Source organism: Ascaphus truei, chromosome 3 (assembly GCF_040206685.1).
Source record: "Ascaphus truei isolate aAscTru1 chromosome 3, aAscTru1.hap1, whole genome shotgun sequence".
Taxonomy (NCBI): Eukaryota; Metazoa; Chordata; class Amphibia; order Anura; family Ascaphidae; genus Ascaphus; species Ascaphus truei.
In genome coordinates this window covers 27,277,605-27,302,129 of record NC_134485.1, presented here as the reverse complement: position 1 = coordinate 27,302,129, position 24,525 = coordinate 27,277,605, and the positions used below count along the sequence as shown (strand labels likewise).

At 47.7% G+C, this 24,525-nt stretch overlaps 1 protein-coding gene across 9 annotated transcripts in view; it reads left to right on the top strand.

Moving 5' to 3' along the window:
• The window catches only part of LOC142491365 (trifunctional purine biosynthetic protein adenosine-3-like), a 68,317-nt gene that overhangs the window by 18,122 nt on the left and 25,670 nt on the right, over positions 1–24,525 (top strand). For all 9 annotated transcript variants that reach the window (XR_012800380.1, XR_012800381.1, XM_075593838.1 and 6 more), the window contains 5 exons: positions 15,889–15,984; positions 16,622–16,796; positions 19,029–19,140; positions 21,231–21,299; positions 24,106–24,231. Coding sequence is in view for 7 of the 9 variants with exons in the window: in XM_075593838.1 (XP_075449953.1) it covers positions 15,889–15,984; positions 16,622–16,796; positions 19,029–19,140; positions 21,231–21,299; positions 24,106–24,231 (578 nt within the window). In the remaining 2 variants the exon portion in view is untranslated. The remainder of the gene's footprint in view (positions 1–15,888; positions 15,985–16,621; positions 16,797–19,028; positions 19,141–21,230; positions 21,300–24,105; positions 24,232–24,525) is intronic.

The window sequence follows — 24,525 nt, the reverse complement described above, 5'->3', positions numbered from 1 at the left end:
GATAAGGTGGAGGGTGGGAGGAGAGGAAGGGGAGGCTGGGGTGAGATTGGAGGGAGGGAGAGGGCAGAGGGGGAAGTGATAGCGGTCGGAGGAGGGGAAGGGTGGGCGGGGGGGGGGAAGGGGTGAATGGTGGGGGAGGGGTTAGGATAGGGAACGTGTTTGTATGAGTAGTCCAAAGGGGGCCCCATGACATATTATAGCCACATTTCAGCACAGAGGGGATACGTGGGCCACAAGTTAGAATCATCACATTTCAATAACTTTCAACATTTCCCCTTTGGGGCCACAGTGTACATATAACTTATGTTTAATTTGGAACACCCGTGCTGGCAAAACAGGGGGGGGGGTGAGGGTGGGAGTGAGGGGGGGGTGGCGAGGGGGGGAGGGAGGGGGGGGGCGAGGGGAGGGGCGGCGAGGGGGGGAGGTGGAGGGCGAGGGTGGGAGTGAGGGGGGGAGGGGAGGGAGAGAGGGGGAGGAGGGGGAGGGGGGGAGGAAGGGAGGGGGGGGATGGAGGTGGGGGGGAGAGAATAAGGAACATATCTTATATGAGTAGGTCAGGGGTGGTCTCATATTATATTATAACATCTTTTCAACTCGGAGTGGCTGTGTGAGCCTAGAACCAGATTCAACACATTTCAATAACTTTCAACATTCCCCCTTTGGGGTGTCAGTGCACATACTGTATAACTTATGCTTTAATTTGGAGCACCCATGCTGGCGGGTAGGGCGGGTGGGGAGGAGGGGGGGAGGGGAAGGAAGAGGGGAGAGGGGGGAGGGGAAGGAAGAGGGGAGAGGGGGGAGGGGAAGGAAGGGGGGAGGGGAGGGGGGGAGGGGGGAGGGGGGAGGGGAGGGGGGAGGGGGAAGGGGAGGGACGTGGAAGGGGGGAGGGGGGGGAGGGAGGGGGAGGGGAAGGCGGGGGGGGAGGAGGGGGAGGGGGAGGGAGGGGGGGGAAGGGAGGGGGGAGAGGAGGGGGGAAGGGGGAGAGGAGGGGGGGAGGTGGATGAAAGGTGGGGGGGAGAGAATAGGGAACATATCTTATATGAGTAGGTCAGGGGTGGTCTCATATTATAACATATTTTCAACTCGGAGTGGCTGTGTGAGCCTAAAACCGGATTCAACACATTTCAATAACTTTCAACATTCCCCCTTTGGGGTGTCAGTGCACATACTGTATAACTTATGCTTTAATTTGGCGCACCCATGCTGGCGGGTAGGGGGGGTGGGGAGGAGGGGAGGTAGGGGAAGGAAGGGGGGAGAGGGGGGAGGGGGAGGGGAAAGGGGGAGGGAGGGGGAGGGGAAAGGGGGAGGGAGGGGGAGGGAGGGGAAAGGGAGGGGGGAGGGAGGGGAAAGGGAGGGGGGAGGGAGGGGAAAGGGAGGGAGGGGAAAGGGAGGGGGGAGGAGGGGGAGGGAGGGGGAAAGGGGGGAGGGAGGGGGGAGGGAGGGGGGAAAGGGGGAGGGAGGGAGGAGAGGGGGGGAGGGAGGAGGGAGGAGGGGAGGAGGGAGGAGGGGAGGGGGGGGAGGGAGGAGGGAGGGGGGGGGGGGGAGGAGGAGGGAGGGGGGGGGGAGGGAGGAGGGGAGGGGGGAGGGAGGAGGGGAGGGGGGGGGGGAGGGAGGAGGGGAGGGGGGGGGGGAGGGAGGAGGGGAGGGGGGGGAGGGAGGAGGGGAGGGGGGGGGAGGGAGGAGGGGGGGGGAGGGAGGAGGGGAGGGGGGGGGGAGGGAGGAGGGGAGGGGGGAGGGAGGAGGGGAGGGAGGAGGGGAGGGGGGAGGGAGGAGGGGAGGGGGGGGGGGAGGAGGAGGGGAGGGGGGGGGAGGGAGGAGGGGGGGGGAGGGAGGAGGGGAGGGAGGAGGGGAGGGGGGGGAGGGAGGAGGGGAGGGGGGGAGGGAGGGGGGGAGGGAGGAGGGGAGGGGGGGAGGGAGGAGGGGAGGGGGGGAGGGAGGAGGGGAGGGGGGGAGAGAGGAGGGGAGGGGGGGGAGAGAGGAGGGGAGGGGGGAGAGAGGAGGGGAGGGGGGAGAGAGGAGGGGAGGGGAGGAGGGAGAGAGGAGGGGGAAGGGAGGCAGGGGGGGAAGGGAGGCAAGGGGGGAGAGGAGGGGAGGGGGGGTGGGGGGGGGAGGAGGGGGGGGGTGGGGGGAGAGGAGGGGGGAGGGAGGGGGGGGTGGAGGAGGGAGGGGGGAGGGGAGGGAGGGGGAGGGGGGGGAGGGAGGGAGGGGGAGGGGGGGGGTGGGAGGGAGGGGGAGGGGGGGGGGGAGGGGTGGAGGGGGGGAGAGGAGGGGGGGAGAGGAGGGGGGGGGAGAGGGGGGGAGGGAGAGGGGGGGAGGGGAGGAGGGGGGGGAGGTGGGGGGAGGGGAGGAGGGGGGGAGAGGAGGGGGGGGGAGAGGAGGGGGGAGGGGAGGAGGGGGGGGTGAGGAGGGGGGGGGGGAGAGGAGGGAGGGGAGAGGAGGAGGAGGGAGGGGGGGGGGGAGAGGAGGGAGGGGAGAGGGGGGGGGGGGTGAGGAGGGAGGGGGGGAGAGGAGGGGAGGGAGAGGAGGGGGGGGGGAGGAGGGAGGGGGGGGAGGGGAGAGGAGGGGGGGAGGGGAGAGGAGGGGAGGGGGAGGGGGGAGGGAGGGGAGGGGGAGGGGGGAGGAAGGGGGGAGAGGAGAGGAGGGGGGAGAGGGAGGGGGGGAGAGGGAGGGGGGGAGGGGGGGAGAGGGAGGGGGGGAGGGGGGGAGAGGGAGGGGGGGGAGGGGAGGAGAGGGATGGGGGGGAAAGGGAGGGGAGGGAGGGGAGGAGAGGAGGGGGGAGAGGGAGGGGGGGGAGGGGGGGAGAGGGAGGGGGGAGAGGAGAGGAGGGGGGAGAGGAGAGGGGGGGGAAGGGAGGGGGGAGGAGAGGCTGCAAAATTACATATACATTCATGTCGTCGGTATCATGTAATTTATTATTCAAATTGAAGCAACAGACCTGGTGATATATGGCTTATCCAGCAGATGGCGCTCATCTTATGTCAATTGCGTGTATACCTTCCGTATATGTTATGATTTGTCCCCGTTGGGCTCTTTCCTTAAGCGCTTCGGGGGGAGCTATTGGGGGGGGGAGCCGCTGGAGGGGGGGGGAGCCGCTGGAGGGGGGGTAGGGAGCCGCTGGAGGGGGGGTAGGGAGCCGCTGGAGGGGGGGTAGGGAGCCGCTGGAGGGGGGGGGGAGCCGCTGGAGGGGGGGGGAGCCGCTGGAGGGGGGGGGGAGCTGCTGGAGGGGGGGGGAGCTGCTGGAGGGGGGGGGGCCGCCGGAGGGGGGGGGGGAGCTGCTGGAGGGGGGGGGAGCTGCTGGAGGGGGGGGGGGGAGTCGCTGGAGGGGGGGGGGGCTGCTACAGCCTGTTTATATGTGTCGGTGGAGGCTAACAGGTGGGGCTCTGTCCCGTTACACTTTTATTTGCCTGTCAGCTTTAGGGGGTTACCAGGACAGTCCTAATGCGTATTGAACACTCATTATTATTTTTCCCCCGCTGGGGACACCCCGTCCTGTATAGCCTCACACTATTATGTAATTATTCGGGGGGGGACTTGCCCGTTGTACATAGGGGGGGGGCACCCAGGGGGGCAGAGGGAGGGCAGCATGGCTTTGCGAACCCTTCTCGTTCAGAGGCTGTAGTAAGGATCCCCCCGCCGCCCCCACGGAAACCCCCACGAGCCCTCCACCTTCTCATGATCGACGGAGCTAGGCAGTCACTGGTTCCCTTGCTCATCAGCGCAAATCCCCAGCCGGGGTGCCGAAATCTCGGGGCCGGAACCAAGTGGCTGCTCCCATCACTCGGCGAGATGTCCTGCTGGGGGAATTTCTCGGGTTTGAACGCCGGGGTCAGGAGATCGCGCGGTGGCTCCTCATCTCGCGGGAAGGGAACCGCCGAGCGATCCACGTGGCATCCGTCCTCCGGGGAAGTCGCAGTGAGGCTCCGTCCTCGGAGTGGGGGGTGATCTCCGCAGCTCTTCCATCCAGGGGTCCCGAAGTAAGTCCAGAATTTGTTTATTTATTTATTTGTCTTTTGTTCGCTGTTGGAGGGCGGCAATCCTCTCAGATGCTCGAGCTGGGCCGTCTCTCTCTTCCTCGCGCCCCCGATGTGGGGGGGTCGACATCCATGACGGAGGGGGTGTTAGGCCTAAAGCTTGGGCGAATGGTGACATGTCCTCGGGGTGCTTCATCGTGAAGAACCGTCCCCCCTTGTTAACAACCAATTTAAATGGGAAGCCCCATCTATATTTCACTTCCTTTTCTCGTAGGAAGGATGTTAAGGGTTTCAGCTCCTTGCGTCGTAGTACTGTCATCCTCGATAGGTCGCTGTACAGTTGGATAGGTTCGTCCTTGAAGGTGAGGGGTTCTATCTCGCGACTGGCTGTTAGGAGTCTTTCTTTGGTAGAATAGCTGTGTAGCTTCACAATTATATCCCGTCTTCTCTTTGGGTCATCTGATTTGGGCCCCAGGGCTCGGTGGGCCCTATCGATTTCGAGATCCCTCTCTGGTATATCTCCACAAATCATTTCAAACAGTTCAAGGAGGTAAGTTTTTATTTGTGTTGGGGAGACCGCTTCAGGGACATTCCTTATTCTGATGTTCTGTCGTCTATCCCTATTTTCTTGTTCTTCCTGGTTCTCCCTTAAGGCCTCGATTTCCTCCCTCAGGTGGGCAATTTCTTCCTCCATCGCCGTCTGTCGGCTCAGGGCTCCCTCCACCTTGGTTTCCGTTTCAGCTGCCCTGGTTGTTAGGGAGGCGATTTCTTCTCTGATATCCCGCACTGCCTCCTTAATGTCCGTTTTTAGGGACAGATGCAGCTTTTCGTGCATCGAGGCAAAGAGTTCCTCCATGTAGCCCCTTGTTAGGGGTTCTCTTGACTCTGGGTGGTCTCTCACTGGGTCTCCGGCACACGAGGGGGTCGGAGGGCCGCGTGCTCCGCCGCCATCTTGCCTCTTTGCAGGCTCCTCTGCTTTCTTCTGATGCGGCGAGAAAAAGTTAGCACTTCCATGAGCAGTCTGTTTCTTTCCCTTCGATGTCATCTTGGGGAGCGTTTATCTCTGCTTATGGGTTAAATTGAGGGGAAATTTCTTGCTTTTAGGTGCCTTTTTTTTGGTATCTTATGCAGTAGATCCACGGAGCTCCTCATTCACCCAGCCATCCCTGGTGACGTCACCGGAAGTCTCCGTAACCATGTATTTTTTATAACTCTGTGCCCAGGACATACTTGAAAACGAGAGGTATCTCTCAATGTATTACTTCCTGGTAAAACATTTTTATAAATAAATAAAAATAAAATTTCTTTAGCACAAAGAGACTACTATGGTGCCACTGCCTATTCAATGTACTGGGATGGCATTAATACATTGTTAGCAATATGGTAATAATAATTATGATTTTTTTCCCTTGTATAGCACTGACAGTGGACGCAGTGCTGTACATAGAATTTTTGCAGCACGAGTCCCTGCCCCGTAGAGCTTACAATCTATTTTTTGGTGCCAGAGGCACAGGGAGATAAAGTGACTTGCCCAAGGTCCCAGTCCCTTGCCTAGCAGATGGGGCTCTCCTACATCCCACCGGGACGTGTGGAAGGGGCGCACTCTCACTCAAGGTTACATATCCTGTCACCCTGTGCAGAACCCACCTAGTCCCTACCTATTGGATGTAGGTGTTGCTGGTGGACCTGTTATTGGAGCAGCTCCATGGTGGTTCCCCGAGGACCATATTCTAGGTACTTCACGTGGAGCACCATGCACATCTCCTTTATTGGCTGCGACCCACCTCATCCACAAAGTGTGGCCCTATCCTAAATAAGGGACACTTTCCCTAACTGTAAAACAACAAAGGTGACCATACATCCCTACACATCGAGTTCCACATATAACCAGGACGTACTCCCTGTACAATGAGATCCCCCGTCTTTTACTCTCCTCCTGGCAGTCTGAACCTAGAGGCTTCTGCAGCTCTATATATACCCACTCGTGACATCACAGGTCACCATGCCTACAGTGGGAGTGGTTACCTTCCATAAGGTGGGCGTGGCTAAGTATCTGCCTAGCCACTCTCTACCACGTGATGGGAGGGGGATGTTATACTGAACCCTGTTAAGGCCCTTAACCCCTTAAGTGAACACAGTAATCCCAAAGGGAAGGCGGGTTACAGGAAGATGGACTGTCTAGTACCGTTCTGCCTATTTTGAGCCAGGTGGTAGCCCTAATTGCATTGCCGGGCTGACAAGGTTGTAATTATAATGAATAATTGTTTGTTCTTGTATAGCGCTGCTAGTTTTTACGTAGCGCTTTACAGAGACATTTTGCAGACACAGTCCCTGTCCCGTGGAGCTTACAATCTATGGGTTTTGTTGTTGTATAAAGTATATAAGGGTTGGCATCCTATGCCCCCTGGGCCTCTTAAATACCTCTCCTCTTAGAGTCTTCCTTTTTATTCCATTGAACATTGGGGAGGAGCTGTTTCCACTTGCCAGTAATGCAGGGGAAGACCCCAATTGCAACGTAATTCTTTTTTTTATTGGGGATTTTCCATAACAAAACATGGCCACCATCCACTTCCTTGCCCATGCGCAAATCAGGCGCATCACAGCCATTTGCCACGCATGCTGCGGGGGATGTATCAGGGCAAATCGGGGGCAACTTTTTCATCTTGCGTCACTATGTTTCAATGTATCAAGGTCTTTGATCCAAGCTTTGCACGGTGTGCACCTGCCCGCGATTTGGGGAGCGTCGATAAGAGACGCTATAATACAGAGATGTTTTAAATCTGTATTTCTGTATTTTTATCTTGTATTTGCATCACACAATAAAATCAGCGAGGTCTGAAGTGGCGTAAGCTTTTCCGGCTAGCTTATAGAGGAAAAACTTTCTTAACATGTTACACAAACACAAGGCAGAAATTGGAATTGGTTATACACAGGGGTGGACAAATGCACTCGCCCGGTCACCACGGGCTTGTGTATTTTGGCCGCTGTCGACTGCTTACCTGCGGCGGTGTCTCCCGGTCTTCTCCGTCTGCTCTGTCTTCGTCTGCAAATTCATCTTTTCCCCCTGCAGCTCAAGTTAAAATGGCCGCGCGGCGTCAAATGACGTCGCGTTGCCATGGCAACTGGACGCTATGTGACGTTGTGACGTCACGCGGAGCCACGTTACGTGACGCCGCGTGATGTCATGACGTCACACGGCTATTTTAACTGGAGCTGCAGGGGGAAAAGATGAATTTGCAGGGGAGAAGACAGAGAAGGCCGCACCACGCAGGTAAGTGTTGTGAGGAGGGGGGAAGGGGCATGAGGGAGTGTTTTGGGGGGGCGACTGACTTTTGGGGGGGGGCAAGTGGGTTTTTTGTTCGGCGATGAACTTTCTTTAAAAAAAACTGTTAGCTGAAATGCAAGTTCAGAAATCACATTGAGACATTTTAAATTCAGATTCTTTTTTTTTTCTATTGCAATTTCACATTTTTTCTTCTTTTCTCAATAAAAAAATACTTGCCATATTTTAATGTTTTTTATGATCCTTGTTTACTTTTGGCATTATTTCGTTTAGTTTTAGCTATTCATTTAAACCGGATGTAGGGGGCAGTGGGACAGCAGCCCGTCCCCCAAAAAATGTGCACTCATTTATTGACACGCCTGTAAAAAAAGGTTGGCCATCCTGCACTATTACAAGCACAGAGCATACGTAAGGCCGCGGTCCCAGTGTGCACTGTAGCACGCGCTCCCGGCGGGGGGGCGGGAGGGGGAGGGCGGCGCGTGCACAGCGCTTCACCGCGATCTCCGGTCTGGGAGAAGATGGAGGAGTTTGCGACGGGGGGGGCGTGGCGCGAGTTTTCCAGGGGCGTTGCCATGACCTCACGCGGCTGGTTCACCCTCATTGGCTGAACCGCCAACGGGGGCGTGGCCACCCCTCCATCGCAGCTTGTAAATACAATTTTGTTGTATTTACAAAAACTCGTCGTAGAGCGCGACTGCTAAATGCACGCCAAGGTAAGTACTGGGCCTGGTCTGACTGGGAGGCGGTGCTTGTACGCACAGCGCATGCCGAGGGCGTGCGCTGTAGAAGGTGCTGGGCCGCAGCATATAGTTGTTCCTGACTCATACTGCCAATCATATTCCTCTCTTCCCAAACCCAACCTTCTGCTAGCTTTCCGTCGTTCTGCTTCTGGCTGCGGGCCCGAACCGAACACACAGATAAGAGGGAGCGGTGGACGTCAATATGAAATAAAAATAGAACAAAAACCATAAAGCAGTATCGTTTGGATCAAAAGGGATCCTTAACAAAAGTTGCAAGGTTAATTTTCTCACATGCTAGTCTTTCCCAAATCTGTCCTTAGTTATTGTTTGCGGTTTGCACGTTTTACCACAAGGTGGGGCTATTTGTCTCTTTCATTTATTTGAGCGGCTAATTTCACTGTTTAAAGTACACTGTAGGGGAGCGCCGATCCTGTTCATCTATGTTCCCAAATCTGGCGTCGGGCCACCACATCTGTTGGAGCGGCCTCTGTCTTATCTCATGGCTTTGTGCAGGAGGGCTGTTCTCATCTCACAGGCCCGTTTTCCCATCTGGAGGCCTCCTCTTATCTCACGGCCTTGGACACGTTTGCTGCGCTGTTTTTCTTTCTTTTTTGTAAATGCTGGGTGTAACCCAATAATAACCAGAGTGCCGGCCAAAGTATATGGCACAAAAGGCTTTGTACAAATGTATGGAACATACTGGACACCTAACAAGCTCCTATTGAACCCCCAAAATGACCACAACATATATATAAGCATATGAGTGTCACAGAGGAGTGCTACTGAGCATGGCAATATATATTTTTAAAACCAGAGACAGAACATAAAACACAGACAAAGCTCAGTTTTTGTCTGTGTTTTATGTTCTGTCTCTGGTTTTAAAAATATATATTGCCATGCTCAGTAGCACTCCTCTGTGACACTCATATGCTTATATATATGTTGTGGTCATTTTGGGGGTTCAATAGGAGCTTGTTAAGTGTCCAGTATGTTTTACAATTCTTGTCCAGCTAGTCATGGCTGATTGGAGGGTGGCAACCTCCTTCCTAATTTAAGCTCACCCCCTCCCACATTTAAATGGTTATGGGCTCACTCCATAGCATCTTCCACTCAGGGGAACCTGCTTGCTTGCAGTTTGGCTGTGACATCTCTAATACAGAGTGCTTTTCCTGGTAATGTACAGGTTAATAAAAGCTTCAGTCAGACTCAGAACTTTGCAACTAATATTGACAGATTTACTATAAATCATTCTTCCTGTTATTACACAGGTTATTAAGAATTTATATTAGTGTTAGGGACCCCTGATATGTGGTCTGCCTTGGCGTTGGCTCAGGGGCTTACAACAATTTTGGCCAAAAATGTCAAACTAAAAGACCATTTTACTTATTAAATATTTATACATATATATTTAGGCACTGTACCGTGTATGAGTCTCACTGGATGTGCTAAAAACTGAGCTTTGTCTGTGTTTTATGTTCTGTCTCTGGTTTTAAAAACACAAATGTATGGAGATTTGTCTGTTCTTACAGAATGTATGTGGCATTCAATCAAGGGCGCCAATGACAACAAATAGGCTTGTTAGCGAGGCGAGGCTGCAATTTTACATACATGTCAACTCACTTCATCGCTGATTTGGAGTTAGTCTCACTCATATGGAGTTATTCTTACTGACTTAGAGTTATAAAAAATGTGGGTAACCGGTGCATCTGAATATATGATTCCCAATACTAAATACTAATTCTTCAATTGGGAACACTCCAATATGATGGTGAGCAATAATAACATATCCTAATAGAGCAAGGGGCTAGTACCTAGTGCTAGCCAGCACAATGAACAGTACAGAAATTGTCCCATCCATAATAACATAGTTATAGTATGTAAGAGAAAACTCACTTTTGGTTCCAATTCCGTCAGAGGAGCAGTCCCATCAGGTATCCTGAGCAGCGGGCAATCCACCAAGCAGGACAAGTAGAAAATGGGTGAACAAAGGCAGTGCACTGCCTACACATGGTGGAGGAGGCTATTGGTAGCAAAAAAAATCATTTTATTGAATGAAGGGATCAAACATCACCCCTGGATCACGCACGCGTTTCGGGCCGTGCGCCCTTTATCAAGGTGAGCATTTTCTGGGTGATCCAGGGGTGATGTTTGATCCCTTCATTCAATAAAAGGATTGCTACCAATAGCCTCCTCCACTATTTGTAGGCAGTGCACTGCCTTTGTTCACCCATTTTCTATTTGATTTGGAGTTAGTCTCACTCATATGGAGTTATTCTTACTGATTTGGAGGTTAGTCTCACTGATTTGGAGGTTAGTCTCACTGATTTGGAGTTAGTCTCACTGATTTGGAGTTAGTCTCACTGATTTGGAGGTTAGTCTCACTGATTTGGAGGATAGTCTCACTGATTTGAAGTTAGTCTCACTGATTTGGAGTTAGTCTCAGCGATTTTAAGTTAGTCTCACTCATATGGAGTTAGTCTCGCTGATTTGGAAGTTAGTCTCACTGATTTGGAGGTTAGTCTCACTGATTTGGAGGTTAGTCTCGCTGATTTGGAGTTAGTCTCGCTAATTTGAAGTTAGTCTCGTTGATTTGAAGTTAGTCTCACTCATATGGATTTATTCTCGCTGATTTGGAAGTTAGTCTCGCTGATTTGGAGGTTAGTCTCACTGATTTGGAAGTTAGTCTTGCTGATTTGGAGGTTAGTCTCACGGATTTGGAGGTTAGTCTCACGGATTTGGAGGTTAGTCTCACTGATTTGGAGGATACTCTCACTGATTTGGAGTTAGTCTCACTGATTTGGAGTTAGTCTCAGCGATTTTAAGTTAGTCTCACTCATATGGAGTTAGTCTCGCTGATTTGGAAGTTAGTCTCGCTGATTTGGAGTTAGTCTCGCTAATTTGAAGTTAGTCTCGTTGATTTGAAGTTAGTCTCACTCATATGGATTTATTCTTGCTGATTTGGAAGTTAGTCTCGCTGATTTGGAGGATAGTCTCACTGATTTGGAGTTAGTCTCACTGATTTGGAGTTAGTCTCAGCGATTTTAAGTTAGTCTCACTCATATGGAGTTAGTCTCGCTGATTTGGAAGTTAGTCTCGCTGATTTGGAGTTAGTCTCGCTAATTTGAAGTTAGTCTTGTTGATTTGAAGTTAGTCTCACTCATATGGATTTATTCTTGCTGATTTGGAAGTTAGTCTCGCTGATTTGGAGGTTAGTCTCACTGATTTGGAAGTTAGTCTCGCTGATTTGGAGGTTAGTCTCACGGATTTGGAGGTTAGTCTCACTGATTTGGAGGTTAGTCTCACTGATTTGGAGGATAGTCTCACTGATTTGGAGTTAGTCTCGTTGATTTGAAGTTAGTCTCGTTGATTTGAAGTTAGTCTCACTCTTATGGATTTATTCTCGCTGATTTGGTGTTAATTTTACTGATTTGGACGTTAGTCGCGCTGATTCCCATTTTCCCATCTGGAGGCCTCCACTTATCTCACGGCCTTGGACAAGTTTGCTTGGCTGGGGTTTTTTTAGTTGCCAATTCCGGGTATAACCCAATAATAACCAGAGTGCAGGCTAAAGCATGTGGCACAAAAGGTAAGGTACAAATGTATAGAGAGTTCTTACAGAATGTATATGCATTCAATCAAGCACGCCAATGACAAATGACACATTCACTAACTTGTTAGCAAGACTTTCTTGCTAAGGCCATTATACATACATGTCAACTCACTTCATCACTGATTTGGAGTTAGTCTTGTTTATATGGCGTGAGTCTCACTCATATGGTGTTAATCTCACTCATATGGAGTTCATCTCAATCATCTGGAGTTAATCTCACTAATATGGTGTTAGTCTCACTCGTATGTATGTCTTTATTTATATAGTGCCATTAATGTACATAGCGCTTCTCAGCAGTAATACACGTGACAATCATATCGATAACAAATAATATAAATAACACATAAAGGGGAGAAGTGCTTCAGATATAAAAGTAACATTCAGGAAAAGGAGTCCCTGCTCCGAAGAGTTTACAATCTAATTGGAGTTAGTCTCACTCATATGGAGTTAGTCTCACTCATATGGAGTTAATCTCACTCATATGGAGTTAGTCTCACTCATATGGAGTTAGTCTCACTCATATGGAGTTAGTCTCACTCATATGGAGTTAATCTTACTCATTTGGAGTTAGTCTCACTCATATGGAGTTAGTCTCACTCATATGGAGTTAATCTCACTCATATGGAGTTAGTCTCACTCATATGGAGTTAGTCTCACTCATATGGAGTTAGTCTCACTCATATGGAGTTAGTCTCACTCATATGGAGTTAGTCTCACTGATATGGTGGGGAAAAAAGTCCCAATCGCGCAGACTGTCCAGATGAGGAATGTAAATGTATATTTGAGTAATCATCCACTTCTTTGCTGCTACTGCCACAGAGAGTGCTCCGCTCTCCCTCCAGGTGATCCGCGAAGATCTTCAACAAATGAAAAAGAGCCACAGCGTGCCAGAGTGAGTGTCAAAATGGGTGTATTGAAAACACACAAACATACATCACAACTCACATGAAATGAGAATAAAAGCAAACTCCTCGCAGTCCCAGGTGAGAGCTGATCAGTCCAAAGAGGTCCACCCCTGATGAAGCACTCCTGTGCAAAACACATAGAGGTTGTCACTATTACGTCACTACGTCATCACGCATATGGTGGTTGGAGCCTCCTGGTCAGCTGTGAGCGGCTCGGAAGTTTGAGCGGAGGTACTCTCCCATCTTGGCGTTTGCGCGTGCAGGACGCCTCAGCGGTGGATCAGCTGTTGAGCTTTTTGCCTGCATCTCCTCTCCTCCCGAGTGCTGCGAGCTGACGTCCGGGGACTCGTGGTATTGGGTCCCATCAGTATACGATCTTTTGACTTATCAGCTCTCACCTGGGACTGCGAGGAGTTTGCTTTTATTCTCATTTCATGTGAGTTGTGATATATGTTTGTGTGTTTTCAATACACCCATTTTCCATTCACTCTGGTGCGCTGTGCCTCTTTTTCATTCACTGACATGGCGTTAATCTCATTGATATGTAGTTAGCTTCACTCATATGGAGTTAGTCTCGCTGATTTGGAGTTAGTCTCGCTGATTTGCAGGTTAGTCTCGCTGATTTAGGAGTTAGTCTTGCTGATTTGGGATTTAGTCTTGCTGATTTGGAGGTTAGTCTCGCTGATTTGGAGGTTAGTCTCGCTGATTTGGAGGTTAGTCTCGCTGATTTGAATCTTAGTCTCGCTGATTTGAATCTTAGTCTCGCTGATTTGAATCTTAGTCTCGCTGATTTGGAGCTTAGTCTCGCTGATTTGGAGCTTAGTCTCGCTGATTTGGAGCTTAGACTCGCTGATTTGGAGCTTAGTCTCGCTGATTTGGAGCTTAGTCCCGCTGATTTGGAGCTTAGTCTCGCTGATTTTGGAGTTATTAAATCTCGCTGATTTTGGAGTTAGTCTTGCTGATTTTGGAGTTAGTCTCACTGATTTTGGAATTAGTCTCGCTGATTTGGAGCTTAGTCTCTCTGATTTGGAGCTTAGTCTCGCTGATTTTGGAGTTAGTCTCGCTGATTTTGGAGTTAGTCTCGCTGATTTTGGAATTAGTCTCGCTGATTTGGAGCTTAGTCTCGCTGATTTTGGAGTTAGTCTGTTTTCAATACACCCATTTTCCATTCACTCTGGTGCGCTGTGCCTCTTTTTCATTCACTGATATGGTGTTAATCTCACTGATATGGAGTTAGTCTCGCTGATTTGGAGGTTAGTCTCGCTGATTTGCAGGTTAGTCTCGCTGATTTGGGATTTAGTCTTGCTGATTTGGGATTTAGTCTCGCTGATTTGGGAGTTAGTCTCGCTGATTTGGGAGTTAGTCTCGCTGATTTGGGAGTTAGTCTCGCTGATTTGGGATTTAGTCTCGCTGATTTGGGATTTAGTCTCGCTGATTTGGGATTTAGTCTCGCTGATTTGGAGTTAGTCTCGCTGATTTGGAGTTAGTCTCGCTGATTTGGAGGTTAGTCTCGCTGATTTGGAGGTTAGTCTCACTGATTTTTAGTATAATCAGTCCCATAGATTTCAATATTTTTGCACCAAATCTCACCGATTCTGGACCTTGGAAGATGACAGCTGTATCTTAATTTCACACGCCCTGGGTACATACTGAACTTGGAGAGCTCCGGCACCAAGGGAACACTGGTTCAGAATATTAAAGAAAAAGACTAGGAATTGCTCTTTTAAAGCGGCAACCTCTCTCATACCCCTGTACAACCCCCCCCCCCCCTCCCACAGGGGGTCTTCTGGAGCTGAACCATGGCACTCAAAGCTCCCCCAATTGCATAGATATTTAATATTTAACTTTTTCCGGTTCATGCAGGGTTACCCAATTGGAAGCTGCCATGTCACCTAAGAATGATGTCACAACTTTCTATTGGCTGCCAGAGTGGGGCTGACTGCAATGACCATATGCTTTCTCCTGTATATATGTATATCTTTCTTTGTTTTTTTTTTTGTTTTTTAGACGAGAGCAGCACAGATTTCTGCTTCAAAGGGTAGAATAATTTATAAAGACCCATTTTACAGTGATATATAAAATATGAACACACACTTCAGTCTGACATTTTGAGACTCGAAAACTCGATTTCCCAAAACAAACAGTTTTTAAACACTGACAAGACTGTAACAATGGTATTTAGGACCAAGACAACATTTTTGAAGCTTCCAATGACTGAGCTTCAGATTAGAACCAACGCTAACACCACCCTATCTCCTGTTACCAGTTTTAAATCCTTGGGCATATGGTTTGACTCCCACTTAACATTCGGAATGCACATTGATACCCTGACATCCAAAACCTATGCCAAACTAGGTGTACTTTATAGGAACAAATCCTCCCTATCTCCCTTAGCAGATGCTAATGCCAATTATCGACTATGTAGACATAGTATATGGCTCGGCACCTCAAACCCACCTTAGCAAACTTGACACCCTCTACAATTCAATATGCCGTTTTGTTCTCCAATGCAACTACAACACACATCACTGCGAAATGCTCAAAGAACTAGATTGGTCATCACTAGAGTCTAGGCACAAAGTTCACCTTTCCTGTCTTGCCTTCAAATACTTTCTGGGCAAGCTACCCATCTCAACAAGCTCCTCACCCCTACCACATGCAGCACTTATCATCTGAGATCTGACTCCAAAAGACTGTTCATGGTCCCAAGGTTCAGCAAAGTATCCGGCCGCTCCTCCTTCTCTTACCGTGCACCCCAAAACTGGAACAACCTACCGAAGACTCTTACATCCACCACCAGTTTAAGTTCTAACAAAACCAAAGCTGTCTCACACTTTAATCTGGTCTGTAACTGTTACATACGCCTATAATATATATTATCTTTAACTGTGCATGCAATGTCTTGTATATAATGTGTACCCTGTTCCCTTATGTAACTGTATTTGTAACCATGTATTATTTGTCATCTTAACTCTATGCCCAGGACACACTTGAAAATGAGAAGTAACTCTCAATGTATTACTTCCTGGTAAAACATTTTATAAATAAATAAATAAATATCAGCAGAACGCAATGTATCATGTGTAACTGCATCGCTATACACCCTACCCCCTCGTCACCCCTCGTATTACCCATTCTACTTTTTGGAATACCCCTTTCCAATTTTGTTATAACTGAATAAAAATCGGGGAAAAAATAAGGTAGAATAACTTCGGAGAATACCAAAATGTTGTATTTTTTTATTTCTTTTTTTTCCCCATCAATTCCACTTCAATCCAATGAATTGTAAGCGAACATCTGCTGTTTATTTCTCTCCTCTGCTTGCTACGCAAGCTCACATGAGCTTTCCTTCTCTCTCTCCCACTTTATCTCCCCACAGCGGTGTCAATCAGCAACGCGCCTATTTTAACCCAGTTCTGCAAAGACCATAACATTGGACTTACTGTGGTTAACCCCATCACTCTTCTAACTGCGGGTAAAATCACTTTGCCTTACATCGATTACTAGGTATCGGATTAACCAAAACATGAGGGGATGTTAACGCAGCCAAAAAATAATCGGTTTTATGAGGTTCATTTGAGACTAAAGGGGTTTTTTGTTTTTTTTTTAAATCAAGATCTCCCTGCTGTGGTACAAAATATCACACCAAATGTATGTAAATGGCAAAGAAACCGAATACCTATATCTTAAGCAATATACAGCAGGGGTGTTCAACTCCAGTCCTCCCCCTCTCCCCCCTCCAACAGGTCAGGTTTTCAGGATATCCCTGCATCAGCACAGGTGGCTCAGTCGAAGACTGTGCTGAAGCAGGGACCGATTGAGCTACCTGTGCTGAAGCAGGGAATAATTGAGCTACCCGTGCTGAAGCAGGGATATCCTGACACTTGACCTGTAATATGGGTGGGGGGGGGAGGGGCTTGAGGACTGGAGTTGAGAACCCCTGATATAGATAATTAATGAAAGTCCCCCAGCAGCAAAATGAGTGCGGTTTGCCTGCCCCAATTTTGCAACAAATAATTTAAAGCAGAAGCTACTGTAGCACAGGTCTGTTTTATTTATTTTTAAAACATTTGTTACATTTAAGGTATAGTAACTTTGTTTCTCCTTGTTAGGAATAATTGATGATTTGACTGCAGCTGGAGTGAGGTGTTTTGGACCCACAGCCAAGGCCGCTCAGCTGGAGGCCAGTAAGAGTTTTGCCAAAGGTTTTATGGATCGGCACGGAATCCCCACCGCACGGTGGAAATCCTTCACCAACCCACACGAGGCTTGCAGCTTCATCACCTAGTAAGATACTATTAAACCCTGTATAACTTCAGGTTCTAATCCAGAGTACAAAAGTAAGGGGATGTGGGGGATGGGGATGTGGGGGATGGGGGGGATGGGGAGGGGGAGGATGTGGGGGATGGACTGGGCGCTCCCAAATAATTAACCAATAATGTTGTTAGAAATACAACTTAAATACACTAGTACACCTCACACCAATAGTGAATAAATAAATGTGTAAAATAGGCAGCTCAACTTCCTCTGATGGGACAGTTCCAGATCCCAGGATGACAGATTTGTGTTGCTTGAAGATGAGGAGGAGCGCAGGAAAGTATGGTGATGTATGTAAGAAAAAATAACATATATAGTGCAGATTGTAATTCACTGCAGGAATGGAATAAATCTATAGAATGGAACTCACAAAAGTCGTAGATAATATCACATGTCAGAGATCCTTCTCTCTCTGACTGGAGCCCTTTAGACAGTAATTGCCGGTTTATCCCTCAGTGCACGGGTATATAGAAATAAAGAAAAGCCACAATAGTGCATACTATTCCACCTCGGTATAATTCACACAATTAACAAGAGTATAACACACTCACATTTGCCATGTTAAAATCGGGTGGGGGAGAGAACTGTCGATCGGTCTTCAGTGCAGTTGCAGGCAGCTTCACAGCGTCTTGGAATCTCTCACTGTGCTCTCTGCATACGTCACCGCCGTCGCGTCACTTCCGCTATCGCGTCACGGCTAAGGGCGGAAGTTCCCACTGGATGAGACCTCTGCCTAGATTCTGCCAGTCTTCCCGAACAGGTTCCCCCACTACAAACTCTACGCGTTTCGCTAGATGCTTCGTCAGGAGTTCCATTCTATAGATTTATTCCATTCCTGCAGTGAATTACAATCTGCACTATATATGTTATTTTTTCTTACATATATCACCATCTAATCCAGAGTGTTGGGCTGTGTGTTGTTACTCGGGGGGTTTACTTTACCCCGTATTTTGGTTTTGGTTCTAAAAATGTACTGTGTTTTTGTTTGATTGGTTTTACATAATGGAGAAAATGGGAACTGTTTTTGTCTCCCCATGTAAGTATTTTATGTTCGCAATAATAATAATAATAGGGTTTAGGATGAATGAGATGGACACGTGAGTACAGTTTGACGAAGAATTTAAACTAGACATGTACTGTATATTTATATATGAAATACATATTTTATATATTAACTGGAACTGATTGACTGGTATATATACTGGTAGAGTAGAGACAGGCCAGATGGTGCTAGCTCATTTTCTATGCCTACCTATTATATAAAATAATATTTATTATATATGAGCCATAGTTGTTAACTATTAACGCAACTAGAACTGATTGCTGGAACTTAAGTATACATATATTAGGAGAGAGCAGGCGACAGGTTTGATGGTGTTCATTACCCCCCTGCGCCCCCCTGTCTGAACTCCCCCCTGCTCGTGCCCCTTTCCTTACCATGTCTCCGGCGTCAAATGACGCAGTGTGATGTCACATTGCCATGACAACGCGACATCACGTGACCCAGCGGCAACATGGTAAGTGAAGTTACAGGGGTCTCACGTGATCCTCTGCAACCGCCACGACCCCCCTGAAACATATCTCGTGCCCCCCAGCTTGCGCACCCCTGGCTTAGGCTATATAAGCTAGGTGATTGCTGCACTAATGGTTAGGACCAAAACATCGATCTGATTTGACTTTGAATAAATCCATTATCAGCCCTCTGGGTGCTGCCTTGTGTTTCTTGCTTGGAAGGAGAATACATTGCTTTTTAATCTTCTAGACATTGAAATAGGGCTTTTGCTGGAGAAGGAGAGAAGGAGAAACTCAATGGGTACACTGTTAAAAGAAGGCACATTTTGAATGGTTCATGACCTTCTCCGACAGTTTTAAACATCTCAAGTAGGTAGTACAACTGCATTTATGTCAAATGTAAGAGACTTTATCAAGAAGTAATTTAAAAGCAGAAGGAAGCAGACAGATTTCCCTTTGACTTAATAAACAGACCCAGCATTCTTTCCAGGGTTTGAATGTCCAATTCCATAGGTTGTGGTGGGGGAACTTAGTATTGGCAGACAGCATGGCACTAGTATCAACGTTTGGTAACTTGACCACTATGACATTTGAGATGCCCTACAGATGGACTTGTATTTCTCTGTAAATAAAAAAAAAATACTTTGAAAGAAATGTTCTTTAATGGAAGCCATCATGTTTTTGATTAAGTGCAGAATTTCCTGCGCTCGTGGTAAAGACGAGTGGGTTAACGTCTGGAAGAGATATATACATTGCCAATGATAAAGATGAGGCATGCAGAGCAGTGCAGCAACTCACACAGGTACGTTCCTTTTGTATAAAACATATATACCATATGCGGGATTATGTAGCTTGTCGGTACTAATGGACAACCATGGTATGTGTGAGTGCATGAATTTTGGTACAAACGTGTTTTTCACACCTGCCTACTGTCATGGGAGACCAGGACAATTTACATGGGAGAGCAAGCATTAGACAGAACGAAGGAGTTAAATATAACAAGTTTATTTAGGCTGGAGCCAACAGAAGCAACACAATACACAGCTTCAGGGTTACATTCACCAAAACAGGGGCTACGGGGAGTAGCCAAGCTCGCTAGGTGCTGGACGCCACTTCAGTAGGCTTACCCAGGATGTCTTCCACACACCAATAGTCTCTGGGTACCTCAGTACTGTAGGGATGATAGCCGCCTACTAGAAAGTTCAAGCTTCCCGCTCGTCTCTGCAACGAGCCTCATTTTCGATATGTGCCTCTGGCAGAACCTCGGAGTAATACACCCACTGACTGTGGAACTGTGGTTGGCAGCTGGTTACATAGATTCTCAGTCTTCATCCAATACCATAGAAGACCAGGGGCCGACCAATCAGAACACAGATGCCGCGTACCGGCCAAGCACAGATCGGGGGCTCGCCATTGATGGTCCAATCCGGGCGAGGACAGTGCTGTAATACAGCCCACAGGGGCAGGCTTAAGGGGAGTGGGAAATTTGAACCAACCAATTGGAATTATGTCAACGGGGCTAAGACCCTGCAACGGTTCCCAGTGCCGGCCTGATACCTCCCTCAGAGATAGATGCGTCAGAGTCGGGGACAAACAGTTGCTCCGCTTTTGGAGTGACTGTTCACCCGGCCTGAGTAAACACCCATCCACACTCCTCCAGCGTTCAAAGCATTTCACCCAACCCACATTTACATAGCAGGCCCAGATGCCTTTTTTTGTGCTGGCTGGCTAAGTGAATTACCAGCCCAGCACACAAAAGGAGTCATACGATTACATTACATATGCATTGTGAATAAATGGTTTCAGGGGGCACACAAAATAACACAGGTCAGCCATTATAGCCACTATAAGATGGTCTTTTTAGCCTATAACCTAGGCATCCATCTTGACAGGTAGGTGCAACTGACGGGCTTAAATGTTAATGTGCTAGCCAGGCTGCCCCTACTGTCACACCTCCTATAGAATGTTATTACCATATCTAAAACCTTATTTAAAAAAAAAATATCTTCTGTTGCAATATGTCCCGAGGTAGACTATAGAATTTCTGACGACTAATGCGAGAGGCCACAAAACGCCACCAAAATCAGGAACAGGTCTCCTCAAAAAACGGCATGGAGACAATAATGCAAACGCATACATAACAAAACAAGTTCAAATACAACAATGGTGGGAAAGAGTACATTAAAGCTGCAAGTCCCACTACAATCAGTCTCCGGAGCTTCATCTCAGTGGTTTCTCTGCTGATTATCTCCTAATGATATTGTGTTTCTCTCTGTGGTTCACAAACACGAGACTGACCCGGCTATTGTGTCCATTGGACATGAATTTGTGTCCAGTTAACACAAACGCCTATGTATTAATTATACACATAATCTCCTACTTGATCAAATAAATAATTTTACAAATATGAATAGCATGTATTGCTTCTTTAAAAGGTCTAACACATCTGACGAGAGATCCACAACATTTTGGACATAAATCCTTTTCAAGCGGATGTGTTGTTTACTTATAAATGTGCCCATATTCTAGCTGTGTAATGCGGCAGGCATACGCTTAAATGGATCCATGTTAAAATGGGTAAGAAGCAAAAAGTGACACACTGTGAGAGCTCATTTGCATGTCATTACCCAGAATCCCTGGCTGCAGCAGAAGCACTATGTGCTAAGAGATAATGGGCAAAAGCCGGGTTTGTGGACCTGTCTGAGACATGCGAATGTGCTCACACTGCAAGTGGTATTCCCTCCCCCCCCACCCCCACCCCTGTATTCTAGGGAACAATGTATAAGCAAATATATCAAATGATGCTGTTAAATGTATGTTTCTTCACAATAATATTAAAAGTAGATGGACATGTATGCAGAGAAATACAATAACCAGCTATATTTCCTCTAGGATAGGACACTTGGAGCTCCAATGGAAACCTTAATTGTTGAAGAGCACCTGGAAGGGGAAGAACTTTCTGTATGTTCACTTTCTGCACTTAAAGTAACACTGTGGGGTATTTGTGTCAAGGCAAAAGTGGTGCTCCAGAGATAAGAAAAAATCCTATTGCATTCAATAAGACCTTTTCCCTTAGATCAGGTGCTGATTTCCCCCCCAGAATTGTCCCACGTTGTCCTTAATACCTGGGCCTGTGTATTCCAACACAAATTGAGTTACTATTCAAGTCATTTTTTTACACTTCAATATATCTTTTTCCTACTATACCTGACGTGCTACAAAGATGAGGCTTCCATGTCAGGGTTCCACCTAAACTAAAAAGTGAGACTACAGACCATCGTGGGCAACACGGGGAAGAAAGTACAGTACAGGCATACCCCGGTTTAAGGACACTCACTTTAAGTACACTAGCGAGTAAGGTCATATCGACCAATAGGCAAACGGCAGCTCGCGCATGCGCCTGTCAGCACGTCCTGAAAAGCAATACAAGCTCCCTACTTGTACTGAAGCTGTGCGCAAGCGGGGAGACTATATAGCCTGTTACACATGCTTTATTTACATCAGTTATACACGTATATGATGATTGCCGTACAGTACATGCATCGATAAGTGGAAAAAGGTAGGGCTTCACTTTAAGTACATTTTCGCTTTACATACATGCTCTGGTCCCATTGCGTACGTTAATGCGCAGTATGCCTGTATATAGATCCTTTCAGCAGCACGACTGGCGCACGCAGCTGGATTATGTCATGCAATTCAGGGTGTTAATGTTTAGCCCCATTAATGATTCATTGAATTTTTGAAGTGAAACTTCTTTGCTGGTGCCTACAGGGTTTTCGTGGGAAAAAAATCCTTGTGCTGTAACGAAAAACGTAACGTGAGTGATGTCACTGTACTAAAAGGCGCGCGCGTTGCTATCGCGCTCGCAGATGCACATAAAAACACTATGCCTGGTCTGGGCTTTTTCGGCGCAGATGGCGCGCATGCGCAGAGGCCTGCAGCGCTTGACGAGCACGGCGCGCACATGCAGTAGGCGTCGGCTCCGGCACCGGCGCACCAGCAGCAGGACACACACACTGACTGGCACACACACACACACTGACCGACTGACTGACACACACAGACCGACACACTGACACACAGACACACACACACACAGACCGACACACTGACACACACACACACACTGACACACACACACACACTGACCGACTGACTGACACACACAGACCGACACACTGACACACACACACACACTGACACACACACACACACTGACTGTCTGACTGACTGACACACACACACACACACTGACTGGCACACACACACACTGACCGACTGACTGACACACACAGACCGACACACTGACACACACACACACACACTGACTGGCACACACACACAATGACCGACTGACTGACACACACAGACCGACACACTGACACATACACACACACTGACACACACACACTGACCGACTGACTGACACACACAGACCGACACACTGACACATACACACACACTGACACACACACACTGACTGACTGACACACACAGACCGACACACTGACACACACACACAAACTCATCACACACTGACACACACACACACACACACACACAGGATTTCACAGTTATTATAAATATAGAAGTGCAAATAGCTAAAACATGCGTTCTAAGTCAAACTTCTTTGCGTTTTGGCACTGAATTGTGTTTTGTTTTTTAATTAAAAACAAAACCACAAATACAATTTCTGTGGCAAAACAGTGACAAAAGACAAAGAAGTTTCACTTAAAATGCCCGTGCTCGGCACACACAACTTCTTTTTGTGATCTTACTGTTTAGACAATGAAATGGAAAGTACGGGTCTGTTCAGAATGACGTAATAGCCATTGTCGCTCACAGTGAAGGGTTTACTGGCAGATGTTAATAGATTTCGTACTTTAGTTAATAAAACCCCTTAGTGCTTTTACAGGTAAACTCTTCTTTATCATTTTTATTATGGCTAAGAACTCACTTTGTGGTGGCATTTACCTCTGCTCCTCTACCTGCCCTGCAGCTAGAGATTCACATGCTAACAGTAATTCCACAGAATTGTCACTATATTTCCAGAAATCTGCATTCCAACTGTATGAAAAACTAGTGGGCTTTGAAGAATATTTCCGATAAAAAAAAATAGAACCAGCAGAATTCATACGGGGCTGGAATATACACTATATATATATATATATATATATATATATATATAAAAATGATTATTATTATTTATTTATTTTTAATTAGGAAAAAATCCACAGATATTTGTAAGGTAAAAAGCCAAATGAATTTCTACACTGACATGTATTGTATTGTATGTATATGATTATTTATATAGCGCCGTCCATGCACATAGCGCTTCACAGCAGTAATACACGTAACATAATAATATCACACATTATGGAAGAGCTTACAATCTAAGTATTCAACCACTTTAAGAGGTGTCCCAGTGTTATACTTTAAGGGCTCGAGCTCTGGGTTACATGGTATTGTGTAGGCCCCTGCCACAATCTCTTGCTAGTTTCCCTATGGTTAGGCTGTTTGGCGGATTGCAACCTGCACCCTCTCCTCCTCCTCCTTTCATGTCACTTTTCCCTTACGGTGGACCCTTTTTTAGGCCTCAGCTGTCAGATCACCCAGGTACATTTCCCCATCTCAATCCACTGGATAAATCTCTTCAAACGTGTCCTCATTTGCCCATTGGGGCACACACACAGACACACACACACACACACACACACAGACACACACACACACGGTTATTAACTGAGGTTTGTGACTCCTCTCACAGTGCCTGGGTATCACTGATGGCACCACCCTTGCTGCCATGCCACTAGTGCAGCTTCTGAAACACCAGGCAGATGGAGATCAAGGTTCACAAACACAGGCTATTGGAGCATTTTGCCCCGCAGCTCAGGTAAGATGTATCCAGCCTGATTCTGCCCCCAAATGAATCCTGGGAGAAATGTTTGTTTATAACATGCATTTCTTAGATATGTTGCCAAGATTTTTATCCCACAAGTGTTGTCATGCGATACCTGCAGTTGTTACAGAGAATTCCCCAGGGCTAAAGGTTTGTATCTCTCCCTGGATTAAAGGTTTTACACAATTTCAAGTTTCTTACATTTCCCAACATTAGCGGTGGGGGGGGGGGGGGGTAGGTTTTTTTTTTTTGTAACTTAAATTTGATTGGTAAACACACATCATGACA